Genomic DNA, 21,851 nt, shown 5'->3' with positions numbered 1-21,851 from the left:
GTTTGACTTTTTCACATGTCAGGTGAGGCAAATCAAGTAATAAAAAAGCCAAACCTTGAAACCTCACTTCCAACCACAATATCAGAGTAAGATGAAGGAAAACAAGCAACATTCTTAAGCTTTTATTTACTGACACTATAGAGAAATAATCAGAATCACTATCTATGTCATTTGAAGTGCAATCATTCACACCCAAAATAGTTTCTGCCTGCTTCTAAAATTGGCTGCTTTTTTCATACATCTCATACATAAATGCAGATGTATGAGAAGAGATGCTGCACGCCCTATGATCAGCTGAACAAAAGACATTTTAGACTCAAAAGTGCTGAAAACCAATTAATGAAAACAAATGCTCTGCCAAGAAAGTAGCTAATATAATAAAACCAATAAAAGATCAGGATCATACTACACACTGGCTGGCTACATCTAAACTGGAAAATACATGTCACTATGCTTTATGTAATAGAATAGATTTCTATGAATAAACACTAATTTAACAGACAAATCCACAAGTGAAGTATGTAATCCTTACAGTCAACAAAAATTTCAGACAGACAATCTCTTTTTATTAGGAAGGACAACACAAAATGTAAGTAGGTTTCATTCCCCAGCCTTCAATCTAAACAATTAATTGATTCCAGTCTTCTTTGACTACTCCACTGGCCCTTATCACTTGTGTTGACTAGAGTCTCTCAGAATTGAATCCACAGTATACTTCACAGGTATAAACACAGAAATACAATCAGCATCCTCAATCTTACACAAAGCAAAAGATTACATACTGTGTACTCTTTAGACTCTTGATTCCGGAACATGTCTCCTGATTGAAAATACAGACACCCAGCTGAAAATGTTGTCCCCATTTATAAAAATCAATCACTATGAATATTTGTAAGGCTCCTGCCTGAATCCAGTTAAGTAGAAAGGTGTTCATTACTAAGATGCATTCAGGGAAAGTCTACTGTGGAATATTCATGATTTGATGGTAGCAGTTTTTTTTCTTTAAATCGCCAATATCGAAACTAAAGAGTCGTAAGGCTAGCAGGTTGTTGTTTTTTTTAAAACTTTCCTCATATTCCAGAATAGCTGTGTTTTGGCATACACTCCCCACCAGAGTACCTCCTCACATCAGAAGGTGGAGTTGTAGTGGTTCATCCACTCTAGTATCTCCTGTCCTAGGTCTGCAAAAGTCTGCTGCTTCCATGGCCTAGCCCTCCACCCAGGTCACTTACCAGTCCAGTCCCCTTTTCCAGATTAACATAAAAGTGCAAACAAAAACAGGAAAAATCCAAAGTCCATTGATCTCTATGCCAGGCCCTCTGCCTTCATCTGGGACTCCTCATTCTTGGCAGTAGTTCAAGTAGGGTGGTACTCTCCAGTACGCAGTACCAGCAAGAGATTTTTAGGGGGTATGGGGTACCAGAAAGACTTGGGGCTGGGGAGAGGAGGGCTGCACTCTGCTCCTTAAAGGAGCAGAACACAGCTAGGGAGGGCATTCATTCTTTATATGGCTTTAACAGCACAATGCATATACACCTCTACCTCAATATAACACTGTCCTCGGGAACCAAAAAAATCTTACCACGTTATAGGTGAAACCACGTTATATTGAGCTTACTTTGATCCACCTGAGCGCGCAGTCCCGCTTCCCCGAAACACTGCTTTACCATGTTATATCCGAATTTGTGTTATATCGGGTCACATTATATCAAGGTAGCGGTGTACTAACAAACTTAAACAAAGGCTTTGTTTAAGTTTGTTAGCATATGTATTGTACTGTTAAATTGGTCAGGAGTCCCGGGGGGGGGGGGGGGAACAGGGATGGAAGGTGTTTAAACTGTGTTTTTGATTCTGTTTCTCCCCATTGGTCTGAATTATCCATGACATTCATACTGCATCACATCAAGTCCAGATCAGATAATGTTGGTATATACGAACACCCATTTCATCACTGTACTGGAAAATATAGCTGAACTTAATTTTCTATGGAATTTGAAGAAAATTTAACAGCCCCAATTGTTTTCTGTGTTAATCAGTGTGAACCTGAAAAAATTACATACCTTCTAAGAGAAAATAATCAGTCCACACTTACTGAAAAAAAAAAAAAAAATCCTTTTAACTGGTGTTCAGAAGAGTGCTACAAGACACATACATAATCTCATGAGCAGAGGGCGGAGAGGATACCCATTCACATTATGACCAGCAAAAATAAATAAATAAAATCTCAGAGGCAGAGGTTCACAGATTTGCAAACCTAAAAACCTGTGTTATGCTTTAAGCCACCTCAGCACATACCAGGTTTATGAACATTAAAAAGTTAACTGCAAAGAAACACTGAAGCCCAATAACCTGAATGTGTGCCAGCCAGTATGCCCTCACTGACTAAAGGTGCAGTCACATCTGAACAGCTAAACGGAGTCATGTCACTGGCTCCCTTTCTGTGGTTACATAACAGATAATAAAACTCCAGTGGGGCATGGTGCTGGCACATAGGGTCTCAAGTACGTGGTGTGATTTTTCAGAATCACTTTTGGGAATACTCATGTAGATGAAATAGCTGGTACTTATGTTTATGCTATTTCTATGCATGTATATTCATCTTCATATCTGAAGTTATGAATATTAGCTATGTTTACTACATGTTTGCTCCTCTGGTAACGCCCACAAGCTATTTAGCCAGCACATGAAGGGACAAGTCAAGTCAAGTTGAATGGCCCATTAAGGAACACTTAGCTCACAACGGACCCTGGAAAACGCCTGTCTATTCTTAATGGACTTTTTGTGCATGTTCTAACTAGAAGATGGGTGGGGGTGATGGATATGTAACTTGCCCATGTGACTCCAAACACCATCTTTCATAGTAAGAACAGATCTCCATTTACTTGGCAAAAGCTAAAAGGCCTGGCCTGGAAACATCTATTTTGCCTCTTTCCTGCTCCAGCCTCTGGACTATGAACATATACTAATGGGAGCATTCTAACCAAGGGACTGAGGACTTTAAGGTAACCTGGAGCCTTCATATTTCCTTGATCCTTTGCAGATGTACTTATGAGTTGCATATGGTACAGAAACTGTTCTATCCTCATTGATTGCGGATTTCTCCCTTGCAATGGACAAAGATCAGATATCTGCTGACTTTCTCACACGAGTTAGCAGCCTTTGATACCTGTGGTATAAGCAACATAGCCCTTGCTTGAGTGGTTTTGTTCTTTCCTCTCCAAATGTCAAAGCCTGTTCTCATTGAGCTCAACATCAAAACTCCTTTTGATCTCAATGGGAATAGGATTTGGCCCCAAGAGATCAGAGAATGTGATTTTGATAAATTGCTTATCTGTCCAGAGACAGTTCTCATGCATGTTCTGCCAGGCTCATTTTGATTGCCCCTCCTGTATTTCATGGTGAGGAAAACAATAAAACAATTTGGGCTGTAGTTCTATCAAGATGCACATGGCACACAAAGTTCTATGCCTCTTTTCCATTAAACCCAGATGGCACACATCTTTGATTTCCTAGTGCCTGGCGGAGAGCAATACTTAGATAAAGGCAACCTAGCAGAAGCTTAGTTTGGACATACGGGAGGCACTGATAGTGTGTTAAGGGAAAGTGGGGTGATTGTCCTTCCTATCCTTCTTTCATTTAAGAAGTTTTCAATTTGGGGTGCTGCTGGATCCTCAATGACACCTGGAAGTAGAGGTGGCACCAGGAGCCCAAAGCATCATTTTACAACTGCATGTTAAACAGTTTAAAATTTTAAACAGGTAAGGGGAGTGTCAGAGGGGACAGGGAGAGCGTGGGGGCCCCAGGCTGGGGTGGGGAGGAGTCACATGGAGGGTCACATGCCCTCCCTTGTGTCCCTCCCATGAGTGCAGTACCGGCAAGAAATTATTTCTACTTGCACCACTGATTCTTGGCCTCTTTCCTGTCCTCAAACCTGTATTCCTCACTCTGTCTGGGGAGAGGAAGGAGAACCCAGGCTCACCTACTCCTCTGGGTTATAGGCCAGGTACCCTGCCTGAAGCACCACTCTCCCACCCCTTTACTGTTTCCTACCATCCGTCACTTGCAGATCATTCCTCAGAGTCATACACCAGGGGGTCATCTCCTCCAGAAGATCTGGTTCCCTGTTGCTTTAGGCTACTACTCCTGGTGGCTCCTTGGCTTCTATGGCAGCCATTGGGCTGTATTTCAAACAGTCCTCCTGGTTTCCCTCCCTAAGACAGGAGCTCCCCGCAGCCCTCCTCTCAGAGCTGAGGTAGTGAGAGGAGGCAGGTACCTCCTACAGACAGGAATCCCCCCAGCTCTTCTCCGTGGAGATAAGGCTGTGGTTTAGGCCAGCTGTAGAGCCTTAGCCAGCTTTACTTTCAGCTGGACCTTTCCCCCACTTAGTCTTCCAACGTGGAGCGCTCAGCAGGCCAGCCTTCTCCTGCTGATGTCTGCCCTGCTATGAGGGAGGTGGCAGCATATGCGCTGATCCCCTTCCCAAAACTCATTCCAATGCTCCAGGAGACATCGGAGCTTTGTCTTGCCCCCGCTGCCAAGCTCCTGTCCCAGTACTTTAAGGAAACAGTAATGGGAATTCCTCTGAAACACTACTTACTCCCGAGACCATTTCCTCTCGCCCAATTTCACCAGACCTGCCAAAATCTTAAATGACCACACTACATGAGGACAATGGGCTGACCCCTAGACACCACTGATCTTAAGGGGTCAGGTCACCCCCATCACAAGCTGAACCATTTTTATTCAGTTATTTCCAAAACCAAAAACATTCATTTCAGAGTGAAGCCAACCTATAAAAAACAGCCCCAATTTAAAGTTTTGAAAGCCATGAGCCACTGAAAAAAAAAAAAAAAAAAAAAAAAAGTTAGTATGGAAATAGCTACGTAACTCTAACCTGTATCTGTACTGTGATTATATGACTGACCAAACTGCTGCAGAATCATGCTCTTGCAAAATGCTGCACAGATTCTCCAGAATATAAACTTTCATTAAAAAGTAGTACCTAGTATTAATGGAGTGAAAATTACATACAATGCACATATGTATTCACTGCAGAGTTAACAGTGACCGTCACTCGGGTGCTGCTCCTAATCTCCCTCATATCATGCACAAAACCCTCTCCCCACAAAGTCTGGTGTGCTTTTAACCAGGGCGAGCTGGGGATGTAAGAGTGCCCAGGTGTCACTTTCACTGAGGTTGGGAACCACTCCCATCACCCTTACAATGAGGACACAGGTTACATCGCTCAGCTGCCAATAGTCCTCCAATACCTTCCCACAATTCCCCTGCATATCCTGAAGGACAAACATGCTTTCTCAAGTCACTGGGAAAGAATCAGAACAGCTCAGCTTAGGGCAGCACAGAGAACCATGGGATGTACCCCCATAAGTCTCAGAGTCACACACCGGTGAGTCCAGCACCACTGAGGACACAGTAACTCGTGTATGGCTTTGCAGTGTGGCTGCTCACACCAGAGACAGGTTAATCTAGGTGCTCAGACCCAAGCGTCAATCATTAAGCCTAACTCTGCAATGAAAACATACCCCTAAAAGATTAATGATGCAGTGTTGTCTGTGTGACTAAGCAGACAGATTGAAACAATAACTCCAAGAAAAGCTTGTACTCCTCCCATAAATCTAAACATTGTGTTAACTAGAGCTAATCAAAACTCAGGACTTTCTGTTCCATGGGAAGTTTTGACATTTTAAAAAAGTTTGCTCCCATTTGGAATGAAAACTAGAAATTGCTGAATTTCAGACAGAAGGGAAATGCCAAAACATTTTTGTTTTAGGGAAAACAATTGACCCATTTCAATTGGATTTTTTCCACAATGAAACAGAGCAGTCAAGGGAGTAGAAACCTAACGACCCTAGTCATAGAAAAGGACCCCATTGTACTAGGGTCTGTACAAATATAAAACAAACAAAAAAAAGAGATTGTAAGCCCCTTGGGGCAGAGACTAAGTGCAAGTCAAGAGACATCAGATGGATATATACAGATGAGGAGCAAGAGTAAATAAACTCAGACCTTCTGGAACTAGACTGCTGAGGAACACTTATTGAGGAAGTAAACATTTAAAAATATTAAGACACTGTGGAAGAACAAACAAACACACACACTAAAGAGGGCTATTTTCCATTGCAAGAATGGCACAAGACTCCCCCTGATGAAACCAATATTTCAAATTTGAGTTTCAGACTTAGTTACCTGCAAGGACATAGACCAAAGAGTATCACAAGTGTATCTTCAGAAAACAAGTGGTAGACCCCTCAAAATTCAATTTCTATTGCATTGTTTTGTGGACTGGATTTTCTTAAGAGATTTTCAAAATGCTAACTCAACAGTGACTTGATTTAGGTAAGTATGTGTGATCATTGCAACATACTGTTATGGTCCCCAAGAAATGCAAGAAAATAACTTTTTTGCTAGACTTAGCAATGAGAACACTTCATGTACAATTAATAGAAACACTCAAAAATTCATGGTCTTATGTACGTGGTACACTTAATGCACATCTTCATAAAACTCTCCAGGTCTTCCTTAATCGCCAACTAGTTTCAAGCCAAAATAACCATTCAACCATTTAACGTCTATTAAGAAATTTCTAGTTAACAGCACTCACAGCTAAATGCAAGTTTTCTTGTAAAATTTAAAATATCAGTTTAATCTTCAGACACAATTAGTACACATTTCTTCCCTTCTGCAAAATCTTTTCAAAATATTGCAATAAGGTAATTTCAGAAAAAATAAACTTAAAACTAATCTTTTTATTGCACAATATAACAGCACTCAGTAAACTTATACTGTACTGTGTCTTACAAAGCCCCAAACTTGTGACAGGCTTGTATTCACCATTCTTTTACCATACTTTAATTCTTAAATTATAGCTCTGACAATGCAACAAGTATTTAGTTGGAGAGTCATGAAATATTACTTTGGGACATATTTAACATGGCCTTTGACAGGAGCTTTCTCCAGTTTCTGAATCTAAGACAATGGACTCTTAAAACAGTGCAAAAAATAGATGTACTATCATTAGTTTTCAAAGCAGACAAAAAAGAAAAACAAACAGATTGACAAATGAGTTACAAGGTTATTTGTGACTTCATATAGAAACATCAACCTGCTAGTGTTCAGCTGCCAAAATGAAAATGTAAAATGAGAAGAGACTAGCATGAGAATTTTTCAAGAGGTAAAGTTACACTGATGTGTGGAAAGTTTCAATGTTTCCAACATGTGTCTCACATACTGCTGATAATGCTGTACGTTAGACTGAAGAATCTCATCTAAAGAAATGTAGCCTAATCCAATCCCTAGTTAACCCCTTTATTCCCTATAGCCAATGTAACAGTGATTAAATGAACTACCTAATGAGGGGGCATCTTGTGCCTGCTTTAAATAATGCACCAAGCAAAATAAAAATAAACCAATCCAATAGAAAAGCATATTAAGACTGTTTAGAAAACAAGATATGAAAATAAATAAATAAATGTATATAGGGTCAACCATATCTCGTAACAAAAAAATTCCAAGTTTTCTTTAACTAATGAGGCCCTTTAAAAATTGGGATAAATGATCGTTTAATCAAAATTTTAATAAATACATTGCTATACCTGTCCTCCATTTTTACTCTTTTATACAATTTTTCATCTATACTGTCTTCATAGTTCCCTTCTTTCCAGTTATATTACGAAGTTCTTTCACTGTCAATGAAGGTCCCCTAAATTAACTATTTTTAATATATGCATTTCAATCTATTCAAAGTGCATGACGTAATGTTATTTTATTACAAAGTATTATTTTACAGCAATCCTAGTAAAAAAAATTAAAAAAATATCCCCAAAAAGGGGAGAAAAAAAAACCAAGACACAGAAAAACACCTTCAATAATGTAGCTTTTTATATTACACATATATACATACACACACTGTATAATTAGCCTTTATCATAGAAGCCTACCATATACGTAAAAGTCTAGTAAGTATGTACAAGAGTACATACACATATATACATACACATTACATATCCACACACACACACACACAGTGTAAATCCCAAACCTCTGCTCTTTGCCCTCCCCCAGTTAGTGCATGAGAAAATTAATGAAAAAGCTTGAAAAATTTCATCCACAAAGTCAACCACTAATAGGCATGCCAACCGTTAGTCAAATGTAAGGTGATCAAATGTCCCGATTTTATAGGGACAGTCCCGATTTTGGGGTCTCTCATATAGGTGCCTATTAACCCAACCCCACCCCACCCCTGTCCCGAATTTTCACACTTGCTGTCTGGTCACCCTAGTCAAATTATAAACAAACACACCACACCTACGTGGTAATTAAGGTTTTGGTATTCAAGGTAATAAATCCCAAAACCACACCTCCTTCCCAGTTTGTGAGAAATTTTGTTAAGTTTGTCGTAAGTAACCGATGATCTCTATTATTTATGAATAAAGTTCTTAGGCCTTGAACCTGTAAACACTTATGCAAAAACTGCATATGCTTAATTTTATCACCATGAGTGGTCTGCAGGATTGGTACCTTACACTGTATGCTTTTTGGGGCAAGCACTATGTCCCTCTGTGTATTTAGAAAATCCATATCATGTAACAAGCAATGCCACAATTAAATAATTAACATCTCCAACATTAATAGTTTGTAAAATGAATCATCCAAATGTAAGTTTTCTGTACTGGGGGCTCTTAATACCATAACCTGAACTGCTACGTAATTTGTTTTTATTTCTGGGATTTAAAAGTCACCTATCCTGACAAGAGTTCTGTAAAGCAGTATAAAATAAGGCAAGGAAAAGACATAACAGTTTAAACAGAAGGCTCATTAAAATTTTGTTTGTTGCTATTATTTTTGAGAACTTTATGGATGCCTAAAACATCCGCTGAAGTTAAAGTGGGACTAATGGCAGCCAGGGCTAAGGAGGGATGACTTTGAAAAAACAGAAGAAAATATCCATAATCTGAACTTCATTTGAAATATTCATTTATATTTGTACTGATCTTTTGAATTGACATATTTAAAGTGTAGCAATGAAAACATGTCGACATTAAGAAATGCATTTAATAGTTTCCTTCCACTTTTGGCATCTCTTATAAATTTAGAAGACTCTTTCTGTAAGGAAATAGCTTGGGTTCAGGCAACTTGACATAGATAGTCCCTGTAGAAGAATTCTTGATATAAAAAGGCACAAGAAATTTAGGATACGCTAAGAATGAAAAAGGCTGCCAGGGAAAAGTGATAATTAATCCTCCAGATCCCCATCTGACTTAACCATTCTAATAAGGTATTACTAACTTGAAACGGGATGCCTTGTTTGGGAGGAGGCAAAAGTTAAGTCTGACACTTTTATAACTATTTGCTGATGACAGTTCTTGATCACCTTGAATAGGCCGAGGAACAATACCGCTGAAGACAAGGCTGAAACTGTAGGATACCAAAAGTGATTGGCAAGAATACTGGTATTTGGACATCTTTCCTTGTCTGAAAATGCACTGTATAGATAGGCCCTTCAGAAGTGGCTTGACCACTATACCATTTTTGGGGCACTTCTTCTCCAATACTTATCTTTTGGCAGGATTACAGCCACTTGACTTGTACAGTGGCACTAAGAGGCTGATGATGAGAGTCAGGAATTTTCAACTAACTGGTCACAAATTGGTTGAAGTCGGTCAAGAAAGACCCTCCCTTTCTTTATGACTACATGGGAAGAAGTTCTTGAAACATTTTTCTATTGTAACATTGAGTCACAGGTGACCGTGTACCCCATAAGGCTTCATGGGAATATGCTTATGAATGTATATATGATATAACTGGAATATGTTTTATGCTACATATGCCATGTAACATATTTACGTAAAGGTTATGATCTACTGAACACGTTCCTCCTATTTGAATACATGTATCATTTTTGTACTTGAAGTTAGGAATATTGGCTGTATATTTGCTTGATAGCTCTAATAAAGCATTTGGTTGGCTTCTTGAAAAAGGAATGTGGAAATTAAGTGCCCAATCAAGAACCGCTTAAGCCAACAATGAACTCGAAGACGCCAATCCGCATCGGAGCCTTTCCAGGAATGTGGCTTGGCAGGTAAGGAACTCAGTCATGCATGGACACGTGCCTTGTCCATGTGACTCCAAAACTCCATCTTGGAGCTGGACTTTGCATAGGAGAGAGGAGGGGGTCTCCACCCACAAGAGTCTACTTAAACCCCTGGGAGATCCCTCCATTTTGTCTTCAGCTGGCTCAAGAGGTAGCCTCTCCACCCCCAAGAAGCTGGGACAAAGAACAGTAACTACAGAGGGTGTGAGTGATTGCTGGACCTAGACTAGAAGGAGACTAGTCTGTAAATGGAAGCTTACTGGGTAAGGTTTTTATCTGTATTCAGTTTTCTAGACTTGCGTGTTCTATTTTATTTTGCGTGATAATTCACTTTGTTCTGTCTGCTACTACTTGGAACCACTTAAATCTTACTTTCTGTATTTAATAAAACCACTCTTTGCTTATTAATTAACCAATCCAGAGTATGTATTAATACCTGGGGGGAAGGAGGGCCAACAGTTGTGCATCTCTCTCTCTAGCAGTGTTATAGAGGGCGAACAATTTATGAGTTTACCCTGAATAAGCTTTATACAGGGTAAAACAGATTTATTTGGGGTTTAGATCCCATTGGGAGTTGGGCATCTGAGTGTTAAAGACAGAAACACTTCTGTAAGTTGCTTTCAGTTAAGTCTGCAGCTTTGGAACATGTGGTTTAGACCCTGGGTCTATGTTGGAGCAGACTGGCATATCTGGCTCAGCAAGACAGGATGCTGGATTCCCAGGCTGGCAGGAAAAGCAGGGGCAGAAGTAGTCTTGGCACCTCAGTTGTCAGTTCCCAAGGGGGTTCATGTGATCCAACCCGTCACAGTGAGATCCACTGCTATAATCCACTAGATTATTCTTTACTTCACAGATCTGTGGAGAACTGTTAACAGGCCACAAAGATGGCAGCCTACACCAGGCCAGCCTGGTGCACACAGACACAACATGGGAGGAGAGAAATTCAAGCTTGCCTCTCTCTGCAGATTCTAGCTATTTGGATTTTTTTCTGAAGCAGACAAGCCAGTGGTATGACCCAGGGGTAAGCAACCTATGGCACTCGTGCCAAAGGTGGCACGCAAGCTGCTTTTCAGTGGCACTCACACTGCCTGCATCCTGGCCACTGGTCTGGGGGGCTCTGCATTTTTAATTTAATTTTAAATAAACTTCTTAAACATTTTAAAAACCTTATTTACTTTTACATTCAACAATAGTTTAGTTATATATTATAGACTTATAGAAAGAGTCCTTCTAAAAATATTAAAATGTATTACTTAAATGCAAAACCTTAAATCAGAGTGAATAAATGAAGACTCAGCACACCACTTCTGAAAGGTTGCCGACCCCTGACCCAGACCATTCAGATGAGTTACTGTGGAAAGCCACTGGAAGGTGGAGATAGAATGATGGACTGTGCTAGTAAGGGGACTGGGAGGAGGGCAGAAGATTCTGCATAGAAGGTACTGGCACAGGTTCCCCTAAGCCTCTAACTGTCAGAAGCTGGGACTGCACAACAAGGGATGGATTATTTGACAATTACCCTGTTCTATTCATTCCTTTGGAAGTAGTAGGCACTGGTCACAGTCAGGAGACAGTATAGATGAACCATTGGTCTGACCTAGTATGGCCACTCTTATGTTCTTAGGTAAGCCACCAAAGATTAGCTAGACTGCTCGCCTACAGTACTGAGGAACTGGGGAAAGGAATGGTAAAATGGCAGGTTGGAATTATGATGCATTGATATATGCAATCTAAAGGAGACAACAGGAACTCAGATTTAGCACATTCCTCAGTCTTCCTTAAAAAGGAAGGACAACAAGTTCCAGTTACTAGAAATTCAGTTCTTCTGAAAAGGTCACAGGTTTGAGAGGAAATCCACACACACTGAAAGATCTTTGCTGTGGACACCAATGATCCTGCTCCCAGACAGAAGAAAATAAACTGAGATCATACAGCACTTGAGCAAGGGGAATCTGAATTCAAAAGGAAGGAAGGAAATAAAAGAACTAAGATGCCTCCATTGTAGTGCATGTGAGAAATAAAGCTACCTCAACATCATTCTTTGGGATATTTGCCATTCCCTTTCTGTCTGCCAGGCTGTTCCAATGGATTTGACTGTACTGGGAAGTTCTGTTGATCAGTTAGCTGCTTTATATATTAATGAGGTTCCTCCTTTGTTATTCCAGAGTATTACTGGATGTGTTTTTAGGGTACCAGAAAGAATCTTTTACCCAAAGACCTTCAAGGTTACATTTTTCTTCAGCCAAGAGATGCAGAAAAAATACTTGTGTCTGTTATTTTTCCCCCTTTTAGGTAAATTACAAAAAAAAACAAAAATCATTTCTATATGGCATGTTCTTAAGCAACAATACAAGTGCTTGCTTCTCTATTTTTTTAAATGTGAATGCCTAAATACAGTAGTAAGGACAAGTACTGTCATTTATTTTGATAGAATTACTCGTGGTGGTACTCTTAGGAGACCAAAAATACCGTACAATATGGCAAACTGTCAGATTATGAAGAACTGAGATAGAAGAATCTTGTGTTCCACATGCAAGTACATAGAGACAAGTAATAAATACCACTTCTCACTGTTTGTTCACATAAAACAGGAATATAGAAATTCTTTTGAAGGACTAGGTGAGAAAACACCAACAGAACTTCAGTGCTGAAATGTGGCAGTCAAATATGCTGTATACAAGTGTGTTTTGGGATGAGGTGTAGAAAGAGAAGAAGGGACAATTTTTAAAACATTAAGTAAAATAAAATATTTACCTTGACTCTGAGCCAGATGAAGGATCTTTGAGGTAACATATCTGGCAGTGTCTGCTTCTACCAACAAAGATTCTGAATTAATCTTCTCCAGCTGTGCCAGCAGACCCACAATCCGAGAATTGTTAGTAAGACTAGAAGAAACATTTATATTTATGTTTCAATCCTTATTCAACATATGACAAAAATATTTTGTTTCGCCTCACATGGCAAAATCCAATTAGTTACATTTTTTAAAGTCAAAGTTAGTTCTTCAGTGAACTAGGTTTAGATCAGTAGGTTGTACAATTTCATAGTTAAAACAGAATGTTTTGCTCTATTTAGTTACTTCTCAAAATTAGCTTTTCTTCCCTGCTATCAATGACACACTCATTAAGACAGTTATACAGAGGAGGGCAGCGTTGTCTTTGCTACATTGTTAAAAGGGACTAAATTCAGTGACAAAGCTCCCATTATTTTCCAAGGACATAAGTGATCACCCCAACTACTGAGATTACCCAAGGAAATCATATGGGAAATTCATGACTGACTAATTAATTAAAACTAACTAGTTTGTACTATTACAAATCTACTGTTATTAGCAACTTATTTCTTCAAATTCATACCTATAACACCACAACATTTAGTCTTGATTGGAAAATAGCTACAACTATATAAAACTGGGGCTGTATCACATCTTCCATGGAACCTCCTCTACAGTTAAGATCCCTCTTGTCAAGAGGTGTCTCCAGTGCCACCATGACCAGGGAAGTCCCGGGCCGCACATCTCTGGTGGAGCCATGCTCTCAAGGAACATGGGGAAGGGTCTGATGGGGAAAATCACTTAGGCTCTAAAACCATTATGGGCCTCCCCCCAAGGATTCATTCCACAAGTGAGTGAGACAATTTTCACCCTACACCCCAATAAAACATCCAGAGAACACCACTAGAAGGGGAGAATGGGGACTTTGCAGAAGTTACTTCCTCCTTGGCCATCTCTCATGAATTTTTACCACAGGAGGGGGAATCCACCTATCAGAATCCATTTTCAACTACTTTGACATTTTATTGTCTATACAGTAGCCCTGGCTTTGAAGTCTGCCAGACTGGTCTACAAAAATGCCTACAAAAGCCCCAAAGTCTGGCTAGCCTGTAGGGTGTGTAATCATCCAGATGTGGAGAAATAAAGTACTCAAGAACATAACAGAACCAGAGCCCACCCTCCCAAAAGAGACTACTGTTTATGGAGAAAAACAAGAGCAGATCACTTTTCAGTTCCTCAGCGTTTTTCTGCTCTTCCAAACTTTTATTCCTCTTCAGACAGCTTGAACAATAAGTCTGTTCTGAAAATGACCACACCAGGGAAAGGAAAGGAGCATTTAGACAAAAAGCTTAGAAGAAATGGAAGCCAACCCTATCCTGAGAAAATAATGCTGTTTCCTTTGGGAGATACAGGTCACCTTTTTAGTGGGTTCCTATCTTTTCTTTCCCACACCCCCATAGCAATGCTTCAGGTCTACAGCCTCTGCTTGAGAGAGCCTAAGAGGAGGTCATATCTAGAGTCTCCCATCCCTTCCTGGCTCCTGCTATCTTACCGAACAAGACTGAGTAGTCAATCATATCCTTGTGTTAGGCTTTACTCTGCACACATGCAGCAAGAAAAAAAAAAAACTGGCTGAAAGTTTTAATATCATCACTTTTTCACTGATATCACCTGTTTTCTCACAGCAAGCATTCACTTTCAACATTTTCTGATAAATCTCTAACAGTGAAAAAATACAGCCGTATTAAGTTTTACCTCATACTCTCTGCAAACCATTTTGAGACAATCCCATTCTTTATTACTTATTCGCTTATCTTTAGAGAATATATGCAACCAGTTTGGTTTCTTAAGTTTTGCAAATATTTTTTGGAAGAAATACAGCACAAAACTTAATAAACTATCACTATTAGATGGGAGGGTCTTTATTTTATAATGTTCATAAAAGTGAAGAACTGTAGAGAATCAGAACGTTTTAAATTGACATTGATGGGAATGACTTATTCTGTCACAGTTTTGTCTCATTTTGAGGTACACAAGTACAGCTTGGCTTGATGTCTTAGTCATTTACATAAAAGTGATAGTGTTTTAAGAGGAGATACATTTCATAAGGAGCACTTCTATCCAGATATTTATATTATCTCCCCCACTACCATATTTAATTATATTTTTTAAACAAACACCTTAAGGTTAGTTCAAATCCCCTACAACATAAATCAAACCATCTTCATCTTTGTAGAATGTAAGATACTTGAGATGTCATTGACAAAGTTAAAACAAACTATTACTAATCAGATTGTATTCATTCATTTTTACATTCACCCCACCATTTGAAAATAGGTTTAAAAAATTTCCATGATTAAAATTATTGCTGCGTACAACTATGGTTTCTAAGGAACAACTGGCACAGCAAAGCATTCCATTACAGTTCAGCAATAGTAAATGACAACTTATTTTAATCGATGTACAGTGAGTTCTGGCTATTCGCAATAAAACTAAACAATGACACTAGTTTTATAAATAGTGACAATGTTGTTTATAAATAAGTTGATGGATTATTATTGCTTGAGCTATAGTTTAGAATGGTTTTGCTCTTATTATTAAGTTTGCCATAGGATGAATTTACCCTTGGATGTAAATGTTAAAACAAGAAAAAAAAAAAAAAAAAAAATGGCTGACAGCAAGTGTTTTATAACTGTGGAAACAATTTGATGCAACAGCAGCAAAGGAAACTTATTCTAGCCACACTTCATTTCTTTACACTGGCATCTAAACTATAACTTCAGAACCAAAACCAAAGTAACTTTTAAAAGGAAGATTGCCACATGTTTATGCCCAATAATATGGCCTATTCTTAAAACTGATATAAACTGCTTGAAGATGTCCTCCGTAATCTAAAGTTTATATCATAAAATCCCATTACTAAATATATGCATCTTCTCAACTGTTTGAGTTAAAAGTGTATAAAAAAAGAAGTTTTAATCTGACAATCTCCCTTTCCCCTCTCAGCTGTTCCAGTTTTGCTTCCTTGTATGTACAACGAGATCATTAGGGTCAGAAATTGATTTTTAAAAAACTGATATTATCTATCGGTTTATTTGTAACCATTTTTGAATTTTATCAATTTAAGTTTTCACAGTTGTGCAAAATTATGGGTTTTATCCATTATTTTTAAATATTTAAATTTTCAAAGCTGCAAAGAGGGGGTTAGGTAATTATTTAATAAGACGGATTAAAAAAATTAAAAGCTTTATAACTGCTAAACACCACATGTCAAAAGAAATAGACAAAGTAAGAAGAATGCTCTTCAGAATTTTAGTTTGATTTAAGGATTTTCACTTTGTGTATCTGCAAATTTTGATCACCAGTGGATTTCTGTCCGTTTCTGTGCGTACAGTTAACGGACATTTACCAACATTTATCAATAAAAATGTTAGCCTTCCAAGGCTAGACATAATCTAATTAATTCTCTAGTCATCCAGGGCAGAGGTGAGCACTGCTACTAAAACAGGAGGTGATAATACTCCATGATAACAGATAATCTTCACATCCCTCATTCCACACTTCTGCCTCTAATCCCCATCCAAAACTGAGATCCAGTGGTATCTGTATGCACTGAGCTTGAAATCACCCAGGATGATCCCATGATTATAACGGAAGCCATGATATCTGACTGCTGACTCAATGTTCAATGGTAATCTTCAAGGATGCTCATTCTCAACAATTTTAGACCCAAAATGGACAGGAATCCAACCAGCCTGACTAGAAACTACTGTGTATTGTAGCAGCTTGTTCACTAAGAAAGAATTTCCATTTTGATCTCTCATGACTCACTCTTATACTTGAATGTAGTTTTGGGATGGAAAATATCCTACATTTAAACACAAATGTGACCAGTACAGCCACAACACCTCCCCAATCCTGTTTTTCCTCATGCTGAGCCGAGAACCCAGAAGGAAACATTTGGAGTAATAACAGTCCTGCAGTCATCCTGACAGGTCTTATACCACATGCACGTTATCATGAAAAGCATTAACTTTATTTTAATAACAGCTTATTAGAGAGTTAAGTTGCTCAAAACCAATATTCAGTACACCAAAGAAGAGACTACAAACTAGAGTAGTGTGATTAATATTAGCTACATTACCCTTGCTCTTTTGTGGTCTTATTTTGTCCAATCCCCTGCCTAATTCAGCAAGTAACAGAAAATCCAAGCCCCTTCAGCCAACCCCCAGGCCTCTATATGCTAAATTTATTGTAATGCTGTCGAACCCTCTCAGCTATCCTGCAGTGGCACTGAATGACTATCTGCCAGTTAGGTAGGTGAGCAAGGACTCCAAAAGCAGGTTGCAAGGGTCTATAACACAACACAAGACACCCCCAAGCTTCCAGTAGATGAAAGCACTCAAATACAAGACCTTTCTCCAATCCATTCCCCAGTAAACCGAACCATCCAACAAATATCAATCCATCCGCCATAGTATTCATACCCATGAGAGGGAGTAATACAGCCAAGATCCCTACTCAAAACTTTTCATAATTACTCTTTGCAAATCTCATTCACTTCACCGTACTCCCAATCCTGCTCAACTCCCAGTAAAGGCATTAGGTGTTTTACAACAAACAGGATTTTTGCCTCATTTAGCCAGGAAGCAATATGGTCTCTAAATACTTCTCTAATAGCCCCTAGCTATTATCTTTGGAAAATCATGGGAGACGGGAGAGATTCCAGAAGACTGGAAAAGGGCAAATATAGTGCCCATCTATAAAAAGGGAAATAAAAACGACCCAGGAAACTACAGACCAGTTAGTTTAACTTCTGTGCCAGGGAAGATAATGGAGCAAGTAATTAAGGAAATCATCTGCAAACACTTGAAGGCGGTAAGGTGATAGGGAACAGCCAGCATGGATTTGTGAAGAACAAATCCTGCCAAACCAATCTGATAGCTTTCTTTGATAGGATAACCCCTGTGGATAAGGGTGAAGCTGTGGATGTGGTATACCTAGACTTTAGTAAGGCATTTGATACAGTCTCGCATGATATTCTTATCGATAAACTAGGCAAATACAATTTAGATAGGGCTACTATAAGGTGGGTGCATAACTGGCTGGATAACCGTACTCAGAGTTGTTATTAATGGTTCCCAATCCTGCTGGAAAGGCATAACGAGTGGGGTACTGCAGGGGTCTGTTTTGGGACCGGCTCTGTTCAATATCTTCATCAACGACTTAGATATTGGCATAGAAAGTACGTTTATTAAGTTTGCGGATGATATCAAACTGGGAGGGATTGCAACTGCTTTGGAGGACAGGGTCATAATTCAAAATGATCTGGACAAATTGGAGAAATGGTCTGAGGTAAACAGGATGAAGTTTAACAAAGACAAATGCAAAGTGCTCCACTCAGGAAGAAAAAAATCAGTTTCACACATACAGAATGGGAAGAGACTGTCTAGGAAGAAGTATGGCAGAAAGGGATCTAGGGGTTATAGTGGACCACAAGCTAAATATGAGTCAACAGTGTGATGCTGTTGCAAAAAAAAAAAAAAAAGCAAACGTGATTCTGGGATGTATTAACAGGTGTGTTGTGAGCAAGACACGAGAAGTCATTCTTCCGCTCTGGTTAGGCCTCAGCTGTAGTATTGTGTCCAGTTCTGGGCACCGCATTTTAAAAAAGATGTGAAGAAATTGGAAAGGGTCCAGAGAAGAGCAACAAGAATGATTAAAGTTCTTGAGAACATGACCTATGAAGGAAGGCTGAAAGAATTGGGTTTGTTTAGTTTGGAAAAGAGAATACAGAGGGGACATGATAGCAGTTTTCAGGTATTTAAAAGGGTATCATAAGGAGGAGGGAGAAAACTTGTTCACCTTAGCCTCTAAGGATAGAGCCAAGAAGCAATGGGTTTAAACTGCAGCAAGGGAGGTCTAGGTTGGACATTAGGAAAAAGTTCCTAACTGTCAGGATGGTTAAACACTGGAATAAATTGCCTAGGGAGGTTGTGGAATCTCCATCTCTGGAGATATTGAAGAGTAGGTTAGATAAATGTCTATCAGGGATGGTCTAGACAGTATTTGGTCCTGCTATGCGGGCAGGGGACTGGACTCGATGACCTCTCGAGGTCCTTTCCAGTCCTAGAATCTATGAATCTATGCAAGATTGCTTTATTCATATTAAGAGCCATTCAGCTGCACTTCACAAAAGCCAGTCAACACATAGCATAATCACTCAACACTTACTGGAAGCGTTTAGAGATTTAGAAAGGATAAGCCATTCTCACTACAAGATTGTATCTTTCAGAAATACTTCAAGATTTTCATCCATAAGGTTTAGAAGAGGCTTATTTGTCTAGACTTAAAAGGGTGCTGGAAATTGGCATTATAGCAATCAACCAGGAACATTCTAAAGAGCTTAACTATCTTCAGAACATTAACTGAATAAAACTGTCTTGAAAACGATAAACCTAGAATCAGAAAGTGTAAAAATAAGAGGATTATTGTAGAGATCGACCTGACTCCACAGTTAAGGCTGAGTTGAGTTTTTCAAAAAAAGCAGGAACTAAACTTTTCTTTAAATTTTAGATAGGATTTGCTATATTAATACTTATTCTTTGAATCCAGAAACTAAATTAAACTCACTGATGTCCATTTATGCAAACCAAGCTAGGCATTAGATAATCAATACAGCAGTTAGTCACAGCCACTCTACACATTCATGCTGCTGCCTCCCCACACCGCCATAATCCACTCACCCCAACTGTAGACTTAGGAAGATCTGTCAAGAGAGTGTATACCCATGTAGCAGGGTGGCACTCTGAGTTCGAGGGCTAGTCTCTAGTGGAAGCATTTCACAGATTTGAATCCTGCTTGGGTCATTTTTTAAAAATATATTTTAAGCATAAACGCCAGACAGTTATAGAATACAAGTATTTTAAATCAGACACCTGGGTGACAGGAGTGTTAGCACCATATAGGCCTCGTGCTATTAACTGTGCTGGAAGTGCAGCTGTCAAGGTAGGTATGTGACAATAAAATGCAAAGGTAAAAAGCTCCATGAATCATACTGTTGTTATGGGTTTGGGTCCCATAGTAAGCATGACCATAATATACCTCCAGTTGTACTTGATCACAAGTTACATAAAGTCCAACTCAAATATACCGCTGGAAATGAGACAACATTTGAAAGATTAAAGTTTTCAAAGCAGCTTGTGAATTTAGATGTATGTGTTCATCACAACCAATGGAAGATGTCTCAGTCACCTAGACTACTTTAAAAATCTCAGCCATAATATATCCTCTATTAAATGGATAACAGAAAAGCTCAATTCTGAAAATGAAGTTCTAGATAACTAAAAATATTAAAGTAATGAAACATTTGAAGCTTTCATTCTATTTTTGTTGTATACTTCATTTTGAGTCTGGTATTTCAACCCTAGAATGTTGACAGTTCTGATAGAGAGAAAAGCAAGAAAAGTCAAAGGGGGGGAGGGGGGAATCAAAACTAAGATTTGCCAGGGCCTAGCACTACAGACATCTACTTTGGGTATCAAATCTATCAGTAATAAGGATTAGAGGGTTTTTTTTGTTTTTTGCATGACCTACTCTCCTTTAGTTTATAACTTTTAAAGTATAGTTTAACTTCATGAACACCCATCTTAACCAGTTATATACACCCAGCACTAATTAAGGGAAGACCAATTTAGACTACTCCACAAGAATAATGTATGACAATATACAAAATCCTAGAACTCTGGTATACACCAAACAGGAAAAAAGGTCATCAACAGTTTATGTATGATTCACACACAGCTGCTTAAAATAGCCATAAGAGAAATTATCTACTTTCACACCTAGCACTAACTTTGTCTCAGGCAATCTGGTCCTCCTAGGTTTACCCAGGACCAGAAAAATTAAGAGAAACTGGTAAGAAAGACAGAGGACACTGCCATCAGAAAGCTCCATAGGGAAAGCACTGTTCAGAAACCAAGTACGTCAAAATTCCTGGGAAAGCAGATGCTGCCGCTCCTGGGCCATGTCTGGGGTCTCCAAACATTGGAGTCAGTCTCTGATAAATGTGAAGCCTATTTTCTCTCACCCAAGAATCCTTCTGATTACTAACAGGGAGCAGAGGCACATTTTCCCCTCTCCCACCCTAAAGCCTCCTAGCTGCAGTAAGACAGTGTCCTAGCTACTGACTGTTGCAGGGCAGGGCTGCTATTATTGGGTCACCTTTTTTCCCCGGTGGATAGTGCCAATGTCTGTGCTTCAGCTTGCAGCTTCCCACACCCCACCAAGCTGCAGTTAAATTAAATGAATCAACTGGTCACCCTCACTACTGCCATTCAGAATCCTGTGAAAAGCTGTAACTGCCCACTCTTGTCCATTTCACTCAACAGTAGCTTGGGAAAACTAGCAGCTACAGAGGCACTGGAGCTGTCTACAGAATCAAGAACAGAGAACTGAGCATTGGTTCATATTTGGAAGGGTATCATAGCAGCCATAAACAAATTTTCTTTTCAAAAAAAGATGGAATTCTGCAGAAGTTTATGTCGTAGGTCTCCCCACTCACCAGGGAAAGGTCTCTGCTTGCCATTGGTAAGTGGATTTGTCAAGTCCTGCCCACTTCCCAAGAGGTCTAAGCATCCTCACTGTATTTCTGCAGGAATGATGGGTTCACACATATCCATTACTCCTTCTGCAGAGGACTTTCACTACGCTGCAAGCTAAATACATCCTACACCTTGTTCAGTTTCTACTCAATGACCTAATTCTAGAGCTTAACCAAAAAGAGAATTGAATCCTGAGGAGTTACTATAGTAACCATTAGATGTCATCTTAGAATGGCTTAGGGCTACACTTCCTACAGGAATTCTATCACTAAGAATGAAGTGCAGCCAGAGTGAGGAAGTCATTGGTACTTTTCAGTTTGTCAGCTATTTTGCTCTACTTCCTCTATCGGTATACACCGAGGAT

General features: G+C 39.2%; 1 protein-coding gene across 3 annotated transcripts in view; it reads right to left on the bottom strand.

Annotated features, from left to right (window-relative positions):
* The window catches only part of AGTPBP1 (ATP/GTP binding protein 1), a 116,888-nt gene that overhangs the window by 75,770 nt on the left and 19,267 nt on the right, over positions 1-21,851 (bottom strand). For 2 of the 3 annotated variants that reach the window (XM_034773721.1, XM_034773722.1), the window contains exon 3: positions 12,866-12,996. The exons of the other annotated variant lie outside the window; for it this stretch is intronic. In XM_034773721.1, coding sequence (XP_034629612.1) covers positions 12,866-12,996 — 131 coding nt within the window. The remainder of the gene's footprint in view (positions 1-12,865; positions 12,997-21,851) is intronic. 3 annotated transcript variants of the gene reach the window in all.

Source organism: Trachemys scripta, chromosome 6 (genome assembly GCF_013100865.1).
Source record: "Trachemys scripta elegans isolate TJP31775 chromosome 6, CAS_Tse_1.0, whole genome shotgun sequence".
NCBI lineage: Eukaryota > Metazoa > Chordata > Testudines > Emydidae > Trachemys > Trachemys scripta.
This window is presented reverse-complemented; position numbering and strand designations above follow the sequence as displayed.